This window comes from Durio zibethinus, chromosome 25, assembly GCF_047325235.1.
Source record: "Durio zibethinus cultivar Kanyao isolate XHJ-2024 chromosome 25, ASM4732523v1, whole genome shotgun sequence".
Taxonomy (NCBI): Eukaryota; Viridiplantae; Streptophyta; class Magnoliopsida; order Malvales; family Malvaceae; genus Durio; species Durio zibethinus.
This window is the reverse complement of record NC_143186.1, coordinates 12,033,065-12,044,451: the sequence shown is the minus strand read 5'-3', so window position 1 is coordinate 12,044,451 and position 11,387 is coordinate 12,033,065. Positions and strand designations below refer to the sequence as shown.

The 11,387-nt window shown below is 32.3% G+C and overlaps 1 protein-coding gene across 2 annotated transcripts; it reads left to right on the top strand.

Annotated features, from left to right (window-relative positions):
• Positions 1 to 261: 261 nt before the first annotated feature.
• Positions 262 to 3,824, top strand: HEI10 (RING/U-box superfamily protein). Of its 2 annotated transcripts, XM_089754540.1 has the most exons (9): positions 262 to 421; positions 1,190 to 1,297; positions 1,421 to 1,493; positions 1,827 to 1,872; positions 2,044 to 2,074; positions 2,302 to 2,557; positions 2,636 to 2,802; positions 3,012 to 3,279; positions 3,359 to 3,824. In XM_089754540.1, exons 2-9 carry the CDS (start codon positions 1,228 to 1,230, stop codon positions 3,363 to 3,365), a joined length of 918 nt encoding a protein of 305 aa, XP_089610666.1. In that variant the 5' UTR covers positions 262 to 421; positions 1,190 to 1,227; the 3' UTR covers positions 3,366 to 3,824. The 2 variants fall into 2 exon arrangements, with proteins under 2 accessions (XP_089610666.1, XP_089610667.1); XM_089754541.1 differs by lacking the exon at positions 262 to 421 and having other exon boundaries at positions 1,086 to 1,297.
• The last annotated feature ends 7,563 nt before the right edge of the window (positions 3,825 to 11,387 follow it).

The following is an 11,387-nucleotide window of genomic DNA, read 5'->3' as shown; positions in this document are numbered from 1 at the left end:
TTTATTATATATCTAATCCTATTTATGACATTTCATAATAAGCTAAGCGTAAGCGACAACGAACATATTAAAATACTCAAAACTCAAGTATTTAAAAAGAAATTTTGGCGCCAAAGTGATATCTTCATCTCAGTCCTCAGAGCTTTCACGAACAAAGAATAAAAGAAAAAAAAAGATTCATTTCCCTCCGATAAAATCTTCAGGAAATTTGAAGGTAAAACAAAAATTGCTTCGATCTCTACATTTTTTTGTTTTATCGATTTCTTCTTTTGTCCCTCGTTTTCCTCTATTTTTCCCCCTTTTTTTAAAAAAAATTTTCTTAATTTATAATATATTCTTCAGTTGATTTCTAGGGTTTTAATCAAGTCGCAAGTGAATCTGCAGTTTTGGATGGAATTCCGGACAACTTGCGGATAGAACGGTAATTACAACTCTGTTTGGTTGTTAAGAAAATTTAGGAAGACGAAAAAGAAAATTTTGGAAACCTCGAACTATATGTTTTCGTTTTCCATTTTTGAAATCTCATGAAACTACGACTTCCGTTGATTTTGTTGGCTTCATAGTGATATCATAACCGGGATTAAAGAAGCCATTTTTCCTGATTAATTGAAATTCCGTGAATTTTTAGGGTTTTAAAAAAACTTTTTTTCCCTAAAATCTGATGATTAACTATCAAAACCTGATTACCAATATTTATGAATTAAAATTTCCCTAAAATTTTCCTGAAAAATTTAAGTTTCTGTAATAATTCACTTTCTGATGTTTATCCAGATTTCAATTCAACTTACTTGTGTTGTTAGTATTTGATCATTATTTATTGGCTTTTGCTACTTGCTTTGTAAATTCAAAAAGAAAAAAAATGCAAAAAATTGCTTTGAGTACTAGAGCAAACAAAAATTTTGAAGAGTTTAAAAGAAAATGAAGAAATTTGAACAAAAATCATGTTTTTACTTTTGTAAAAGAAGAGCATTTTCAAATCAATTCTCATTTTTGATTCACCCAGTTTTTATGGCAACTAGATTCTATGGAATATTGATTAACACGGTGAAGTGTCGTTTATTGGGGTCAAAGCTTTGTTTCTTTTATTTCATCAAATAAACAAGCTGTAGCGGTCATTGGCTTTAAACTCTGTGTAGGAGGAGGTTTACTCCTAAAGAATCTTGTCCTGATGGTTGCTTGTGATATGCAGATACAGTTTATAATTGAAGCGTAACACAATCAATTGAAATGAGATGCAATGCATGTTGGCGTGAATTAGAAGGGCGAGCCATTTCCACTACATGTGGTCACCTCTTTTGTATCCAAACCCATTTCATTATTCCGCCATCGTAGTTTAATAGCTTTAATATCTTTTCCTTTCCATTGTTTAAGATAAAGAAACAGTTCATAAATTGCAAAGATTCCTTGACATTGTAAATAGGCACTGAAGATGCGAGCAAGATCCTTGGCAATGATGCATCATGTCCCATTTGTGATCAAGTTCTCTCTAAGAGGTAAAAGTTTTATCTGGTGTAAGTTGTTCGTTGTAATGCTTTCTAGAATTTTGTTTTCTAAGCTAAGGAAATAGAGTTGCACAATAACAAAATGAAAAAAAAAAAAGGAAAAAATGGGAAACTGGAATTAGTTATTGCTAGAATTCTCTTTCCTCTTTTCACTATTTTGTATACTGCTCACCGAATATATAGGCGATAAATTGCCTCCTGTTGTTAATTTGTTATCAAGCACAAGGGTTAGGATTGTTCTGCATAACTTTTACTAATTTTTACTTGCACGTTGTAACTTATTAATTTCAATTCTACTCACCCAATCTGGGAATTTTGTTTCAGTCTTATGAAACCTGTGGATATCAACCCAAATGATGAATGGATAAATGTAAGCAAATGCTTCACTTGGATTCTTTTGTACAGCCTTTTTTTGCTGATTAAAACATCTCCTTAGTTAAATCTACACCACGCTCTAGTTTTTCTTTGCCTTCCATTGTGCTGCTGCTTTGTTATTTGTCTAATTGTTTTTTTGCTCACTAAATGATGCGTTGTCTTTCAGATGGCAATGGCTGGTGTGTCTCCACAGATATGTATCCTCAATAATTTAGAACATATGATTTTCCAATAATATGCTCTTTTTGCTCTGAAACCTAATTGTATCAGACAGTTGAGAGCTACCAAAATAAAATAAGAAGAGAACTTTATTAGTTGTTTGTAATGTTCTGTTTCATATGAAAGAGTTTTCAACTGAGAGAGAGAATGGATTCTTATCAACGAGAAAAAACCTTTCACACTTGCATTTCCTTAATGAATTTAGTGATGAAGAGTGCATACAGAAGTGTGATGTTTTACATAGGGCAAAAGGAATTAGAAATGCAGTTCAAGATGAACAGAATTGTAGCTCAGTGCAGGCAGAAATGCGAGACTATGCAAGAAAAGTTCTCTGAGAAACTAGAGCAGGTGCATACTGCGTATCAGAAAATGGCCAAGAGGTGTCAGATGATGGAACAGGAAATCGAGAGTTTGTCAAAGGATAAGCAAGAGCTCCAAGAAAAGTTTTCAGAGAAATCAAGGCCAGTCTATATTATTTTTGCCAGAGTTTATTTCATGCTTCTTGAACCCTGCTAATCTGCATATATCCGAAATTCCAGACAGAAAAGAAAGCTTGATGAAATGTATGATCAATTAAGGAGTGAGTACGAGTCAATGAAACGGTCAGCCATCCAACCTGCAAACAATTTCTATGCCAGAAATGAGCCTGATTTATTCTCAAATCCAGCAGCTAACATGATGGATAGCAGAGATCCTATTCGAAAGGGTAATAATGTTCTTTTGCTGTTTTCTTATAATAGTAATCAAAGGATAGTGAAAAGGTTCCTACCTTGTGTCAAATACTAAAATATGTTTACTAAAAGCCTTTAAACAGTTAATATGTTTCCTTGGTTCCTGCTATCGTGATTTGAGTCCAGGTGTAGTAAATCATTTTTGCTTAAATATTTCCGTAGACAGTTAACTTATTTGTTGCAGATTGGTCGATTTTTTCTCCCGGAACTCCAGGGCCTCGAGAGGATGTATGGCCAGCAAGACAGAATAGTTCAAACTCTGGTCCTTTTGATATATCGAGTGGCTCACCAGCAAAACAAGCAGCCATAGCGGTTGATGTTGGGAATAGAAGGGGTGGTGCTCACCCTGCTTTTGGAACTGGTACTGCTAATCCTTCAATGACTTTAAGGAACCTCATAATCTCTCCTATAAAGCGGCCTCAGCTCTCTCGTAACCGCACTCACCTGTTTACGTAAGCAAAAAAATATAGGTATACTCAAGTTACTTGGCTGCTTCTTTACTGAATTTTGACGAAAATCTTGATTTTCCAGATTGTAGGCTCCAAAGTTACACTGATTGGAGTCAAAGAACAAAAGAATGAGCTAAAACAACAACTAATTGCATGTCAGAAACACAAATCAGACAAATTGCACTGTTCCTTTTTTTTTTTTCGTTTGCACCTTCTGTAATTAGCTTTTTACTGTTTGATAGTAAAAGAGGGACATATCATGAAGTCAATTAAAGCAAATGCTTTAACTCTTGCACATAATGTCGGTAGAAGTGTTGTGTGGGAGAATGGAAATGAAGAAGGAAAAACATTGTTACCCAATTGTCATTTGCCATAATTTGAAATGTATGTGGATATCTAACAGGAAAATGTAAATATTCATCTTTTCAGAATTGCTACTTTCTGTCCTTGGTTGTGTTTGTAAGATGAAGCCTCCCAAACAAGTTTGCCCATTATTGTAGCATTTAGATGAGGTCTATTTCAAGCGTCTGTTGTTGTTGATGAATGCTAAGATCTTTTTATTTTGCAAATTGTGGGGTTGTGATCAAATGTGTTTCCTTTTACCTTGACAATTTGCTTAATCCGATAATTTTAAACACGATAAATCAATATGAAAATAATACAAAAAAAAAAAACAAAAGTGGCATAATTTAAACTTTTAATAAAAATTGTATATAAATTTAACAAAAATAAAAAATATATATTTTATTTTTAATATGTTGATACAAATTAGATATGATGATTTTCGTATTTTATATGTATTTGAAATGAAACAGTCACAACATATATATATAAATTGTCTAAGTCTAGTTGTAAGGAGGCACATTTTCTTTAAAAGCACGCAATACCTCGTAATTGAGCGAGTTCAATAATTTTTACATTAACATATGATAACCTGCTGGCTTCCAAAATTGGCAAATTTCATTTTTAGTTTAAGAAATTAATCATCAATTATTATCTATATGGAAAATATCTCCATCTAACATTCAATTTCCTTTTATTGGGCCTGAAGCAATAAATAAAACAATGCAGAAGTAATATATCGTAATAAACCCATAGTAATAGATAACAATCAACAATCAATAATGTAAGAAAAATAAAGCACATCAAGATTTACGTGAAAAACCCTTAAGTGTAGAGAGAAAAAATCATAGACCACTAGAAAAATCTCTACTATCAAATAATGGATATATAAAGTTTTTCTCTAGCTAAAACTAGAGCTAATTAACAACTAGAGAGACAATTAGAGAAATCTCATCAAATAAGTAACTCATCAAATACATCATAGATTTGTTCATAGAGAGCTTCAAACCTAATCTCATCGTTCAAAATATAGAACTCTAAATCATAAATCTACTGATAAAGTTTCAGTTCAATCGGACTACAAATCAACTTTCGTTCAACCAATTCTCCCTTCTCTTTTTTCTCTCTAATTTTTTTGACTTTTCTTTTTTCTCTTCTTGGTTTTCGACACCACCTTAAAACAGCCCCTTCCTTAGATTAAGTAGCTAGGGCACTATGTAAAAAAAAGAAGGACCAAGGCCCATGGCCTTTGATTGGTCCAAAACTAATTACATAGGACTGAACCCTATTTTCCTAACAATTTCTCCCTTCAGCCCTATTAGGAGTAGATTCATCACCATAGCAGTTTCATTTAGAACTTACCTTGGCCAATGAACTCATTCCGATCAAGTTACTGCAGAGCTCAAGCTTTTCCTTGAAAAATATCTTAGTCAACGTATTTGCTACATTCTCATCAGTATGAACTTTTTATAACAGCATATGTTGTTCCTCAATCACTGAACGTAATCAATGATATCTAAAATCAATGTGCTTTGTTTTAGTATGGTACATGACATTCTTACTTAAATCTAAAACACTTTGGCTATCACAAAACACTATATACTCTTTTTGATTTGACCCAAATTCAAGAAAAAAATGTTTCATCCAAAATATTTCTTTACTTGCTTCGATTGTTGCAATATACTTAGCCTCTGTAGTTGACAAAGTAACATATTTTTGTAACTTAGACTATCAAACACAACTCTTCTTATAAAAGTGAACAAATATCCTGAGATAAATTTTTTACCATTAAGATCACCTGTCATGTCAGCGTCAGTAAACCCTTCTAGAATTGGTTGTGAAACTCCATAACTCAAGCACATTTTTGAGGTGCCCTTCAAATATTTGAAAATCCATTTCATTGATTCCCAGTAAACTTTTTTCGGATTAGAAAGAAATCTACTTACTACACTAACTGCATGAGTAATGTCAGACCATATACAAATTATAAGATACATTAAAGAACGGACTGCAGAAGAATAATGAATACTAGACATAGCTAGTTGCTCTTTCATAAACACCGAACAATATTTCTTACTCAAATGAAAATGATTGACAAATAGACTACTAACTAATTTAGCATGTTGCATGTTGGATCTATGAAGCACTCATTCAATATACTTTTTCTGTGACAACCACAGCTTTTCAGCTTTCTCGAATAATGTTCATATAGAGAATCTGCTTTACTGAACCTAAATTCTTCATGTCAAAAGACTTAAAAAATTATTCTTTCAACCTGCAAATTATACTAGCATCTTGTCTCATAATCAACATATCATCAATATATAATAAGAGAATAATAAAATTACCATAAGAGAATTTTTTGACATACACACAAGGATCCTCTGCTATTTTTTTATAGTTATGACTCACCATAAAATAATCAAACTTCTTATACCACTGTCGCGGAGCTTGTTTCAAGCCATATAAGCTTTTCTTCAATTTACAAACTAAGTGCTATTTCTCTTTCACTTCAAAACCCTCAGGCCGATTCATATAAATGTCTTCTTGCAAGTCATCATATAAGAATGTAGTTTTAACATCAAGTTACTCAAGATCAAACTTCAAACCAGCTGCTAATCCTAGTACCATTCGAAAGGAACTCATCTTCACAACTGGGGCAAAGATCTTATCAAAATCGATGCCTGATTTCTGAGAAAAACCTTTTACCACCAAACAAGCTTTGTACCTCACTAGTTTGTCACAATCTTTTTTTCAACTTGAACACCTATTTATTCTTCAATAGCCTTTTTTCTTTTGAAAGTTTAACAAGATTATAAGTATCATTTTTTCACAATGACTTCGTTTCTTTTTTTATTATTTTTAACTAGTGCTCTCTATCCAGAGTAGCCTGCACATCTTGGAAGCTCTCTGGCTCTCCCTTACTGGTAACTAAAATAAAATCTAAACTTAGATACTTGATAGATAACTTACGCTCTCTAGTAAATCTCTTAGACTAAGACTTTACATCACCTGATGCCGAAGATAACTTCTCTTGCTCAACACTTTCAGGTAGATAAGATTGCTCTTTTTGCTCAAAATTGATTGCATCTAGCTTATCACTAATTGTGACTAGCTCATTCATATCTTCAAGTTTTGTTTCTTGCTTATTTCCATCGTATATGGCTTTTTCTTATGAAACCCTTGTCGGTATTAAAACATCATATTCAATAGTAACCCGTGTAGTCTTTTCATTTTTCTCAAAGTTTACTATGGATTTTTTTTCATGGAAGACCATATCTCTGCTTCTGACTATCTTGCTCTTTACTGGATCCTATACCTTGTAACCAAAATTTTCATCATCATATCTTACAAACACACATTGTGTGGCTTTACTGTCAAGCTTTGACTTTTACTTTTTCGGCATATGCATGAATGCTTTACATTCAAAAACTTTCAAGTGAGATTATGAGGCATCTTTTTCTGTCCACACTCTTTCTAGAATGTCAAAGCCCAAAAGAATTGATGGTAATCTGTTAAGCAAATAAAAAGCTATGTTGATTGCTTCACCCCATAATAACTTTGATAATTTTGCCATCCTTAATATACATCTGACTTTTTTCATAATGTAGTTCATCCTTTCAGCTACACCATTATGTTACAGTGTTTCAAGTTCTGTCATCTCATATCTGATTCTATACTTTAAACAGTACTTTTTAAATCTTTAAATGTGTATTCTCTACCATTATGAGTCCGAATACACTTCAAAGGTAATCTTATCATCTTTTTCACCATGACATGAAATTTTTGAAAATATTGTAATACCTGACTTTTTTTTTTTAACATATACACCCAAGTCTTATGTGAAGCATCATCAATAAAAATAACAAAATACCTACTACCACCTAATGACTTAACCTCAATGGAATCGCATACGTCAAAATAAATCAATTCCAATCTATTTTTTTCTCTGAGAACTCTTACAAAAAGAAATCATACGATGCTTACCAAACAAACAATAATTACATAAATCAAGAGACATACCTTTGGTCAAAGAAATGAGAGACTACCTTATCAAAACTTGTAACTTTTTCTCACTTATGTGTACCAACCTGTTATGCCACAAGTTTGTTGAAGCATCATCATCAACAGTATTTACTTAGTTGCCATTAATTGCATCCAAATCTTATACATTATGTAGCATAGTTTTTCTCTTGCAACTATTATAGATCCTTTAAGAAGCTTCTACTGCCTATTCTTTTGTCGACTCTCATATCCCTATTTATCAAAGATATTAATAGCAAATAAGTTCATTCTCATATCTGAAATGTGTCTAACATCCTTCAAAGTCAATATGTAACCTGTACTAGTTTGTACAATAATATCATCAATTTCAACAATCTATGACATACTTTTGTTTTCCATCTTGGTGCAACCAAAATCTCTTACTTTGTAAGTTATAAACAACTCTCTCTTAAAAACACAATGATATACCGTTCCTATATCAACTATCCATTCAATGCCGGGATCACCAACAAGATTACAATCACCATGTGTACAAATTAAAGTAATTACATCACTATTTGAATTCATTGTTGCAACATTGCCATCATCTGAACTCTTATCTTTCTCATATTTTTGCTATTGCTTCAAGATTTTATAGTGTTGTTTTTATGACCTACTTTACCACAATGAAAATACTTCACTTTATCTCTAGACTTGGATATATGTTTAGACTTAATACAACCTTTTGAATTCTGACCTCTATCAATATTTTTACCCTTGTTCTTTGTGATCAAAACTTGATTCCCAGGGTCTACATCTTTTTATCTTGTTTTTTCATTAAGCATACTGTCTTTTACTATTTCCAATATCACCTTATAATTAGAACCTGAATTAAGAACAGTGACAATTAGAGTATTTCAACTGTCTGACAATGAACCCAAAAGAAACAACGTTTTTATTTCATAATCCATTTTAAGCTCCATAGTAGTCATCTGATTAAATATATCTTAAAAATTACTCAAGTATTTTATAATAGATTGTCCATCCCTGTACTATAAAGTTACAAACTTTTTAACAAGCATAACTTTATTCATACTTGTTTTTCTCTCATACAATGCTGTCAATTTTTTTCAAACAATATGGGCATCTGCCTTCTGCGCTATATGATGAAACATGCTGATATCAACTAATTTTTTGATTGTAACTAGCGTCTTTTTGCTTAACTCCATCTAGTTTTTATTTTTTATATCTGTTGATTTAGTCGAATTACCTAATATTGGCTCATACAAATCTTTACAGTATAAATGATCTTCTATCATAGGCTTTCAAATTGAATAATTTAATGCTGTCAATTTTATCATGAAATCTGTATCACTTTTTATGATCTCAAATAAAATTTACTTCTATCTTGAGTTGTATCTGTATTGTTGTCTCAAAATAACTCTCACTCTGATACTAGTTGTTGGGCCTAAGCAATAAATACAACAATACAAAAATAATATATCGCAATAAACCTATAGTAATAAACAACAATCAACAACGCAGAAAAAATAAAGCACATCAAGATTTACGTGAAAAATCCTCAAGTGTAGAGAAAAAAAATCACGAACCACCAGAAAAATCTACACTATCAAATAATGGTTATAAAAAGTTCTTCTCTAACTAAAACTAAAGCTAATTAACAGCTAGAGAGACAATTGAAAAAATCTCACCAAATAGGTGACTTAACAAATATACTCTAGATTTGTTCCTAGAGAGCTTTAAACTCGATCTTTACCGTTCAGAATGTAGAACTCTGAATCATAAATCTGCTAATAAAGTTTTAGCTCAATCGGACCACATATCGACCTCTGTTCAACTAATTCTCTCTTTTTTTTTTTCTCTTTATTTTTTTTGGTTTTTCTTGTTTCTCTTCTTGATTTTTGACACCACCTTAAAACAGCTCCCTCTTGTTATTAAGTAATTAGGGCACTATGTAAAAATAAAAACCAAGGCCCATGACCTTTGATTGATCCAAAATCAAGGTTGGACCCCGTTTTCCTAACACCCTTATGCATCAAAAGCTTTCCAAGTTTTTTGAGTGGAGATTGGTTCGGCCCCTCGTTAGGGAAGTATTTTGGGAAGTCACATCGTGCGTCTACTTGTTTAGCATTTTTTGGGCTAGTCTATGAAGTTTTTTCGATCCCGACAGGAAAAACCTCTGCTTCGGCAAAGAGAGTTTTCTGTTTTGCTTGATGACAATAATTTGATTTTGTGCTAGATTAGTGACCAAAAGATGAGACAAACATATTCCAAAAATCACATGTTGGAGGTCAGCTAGTTGCCAAAACAGCTTTAGTGCGTGGCCAACTCACACATCCATGTCTTGGAGTGGAGGCATTTGTTGATATCAAAATTTTGGTGAAAACATTTTAATCAATTAAATTAAATGTTTAGTTGATTTAATACATTTTATTGAAATTTATTAAATTACTTAATAAATTAAGATGAAAATACATAGTTTGACCAATTAAAATTCAAAAACTCGTGGGTTATCCAATTAAATTTTGTCCATGAGTCATCTTTAATATTATCTTTAATTAATTTAAAATAATTAAAGATAAAATCAAGGTAATTAAGTTTTCTTGAAACTCTCTTACATAATATCACCTAAACACTATAAATAGAAACTTCCTAGACATTTGGAAAGCAATCCCAAATAAAAGAAGACCTAGCCTCTTCAAAGATTTTCAAGCTTCCAAGATTGATGGCTGTCTCTTCCAAGTTCTAAATTATCAATTCATCTCTTAAAATCAAACCAGTGTCCAGAAGAACATTAAGTCCGGTGTCCAGAGAAACATTAAGTTTCAAGGACCGTTTCTTTGAAGATCACTCAACCAATCTCAAATTCAATCAATCAACCAAGAAATCATAAGTTTTTGGCCATTCGTTTGAACATCTGTTTATTTTCGTCATTTCGTGATCACACTTTTTTTCACGAAATCACTCAAGTTTTTCTCTATGATAAAAGACGTTGTTTTAAAGATTTGCTAACCATTTCATTGGAGATGAAGTTATTAAACATCTGGATATGGCACGGATGTTGGTGTCCAGCTAATGACTGAATCTGATTTTGATTGCTTTAAACTGGTGTAATAGAAAGGAAGCTAGACCTTGGAAACACTTGTCCATTTTGACTCAAACTTATAGAGACGCAAATGGGTTGACTGATGCATATACTTGTATATATATTTGCAGATTTATAGATGCATTGCTTAAGTCAAAGTAAAGGAATGTAATTTTAATTTTTTAAAGGAGACATTCAAACTCCATCAGGTTTGAAAGCAAGAACAGTCTCGTCAATCTGCTTCACGTGCGCTGATTTTGCAAAGCTCTCTACTCTTTATTCTAGTCCTATGTTAACACCTTCTACTTGGACAGCCAATTCCTTTTTGGACTCTTAAAAAGGGATGAAATTATCAGGATTGGGACCATTTTTTCTTCAGTTCTAGATCAAGCCATGAGGTTTTTAGAAAACAACCAGAGAGAGTTATGCGACACGTTTGAACTGGTAAGCTCAGTGACTGGGTCACTAATCTTAGCTGCAGAAATGTTTTGTCCTTAATGCTCTACCAAACCAACCCAAATATGACAGATTCAATAGAAAGTGCATGCAGTTGTGAATCATAGGAAGGGATTATTAGAAAACTTTGGCCCAAAACAAAATACATAGATGATATTTTCATAAGTGCAATGGCACTATATATCCTCAAAATTTTTTAGTGGTGGTATTCCACTGGTCCCTC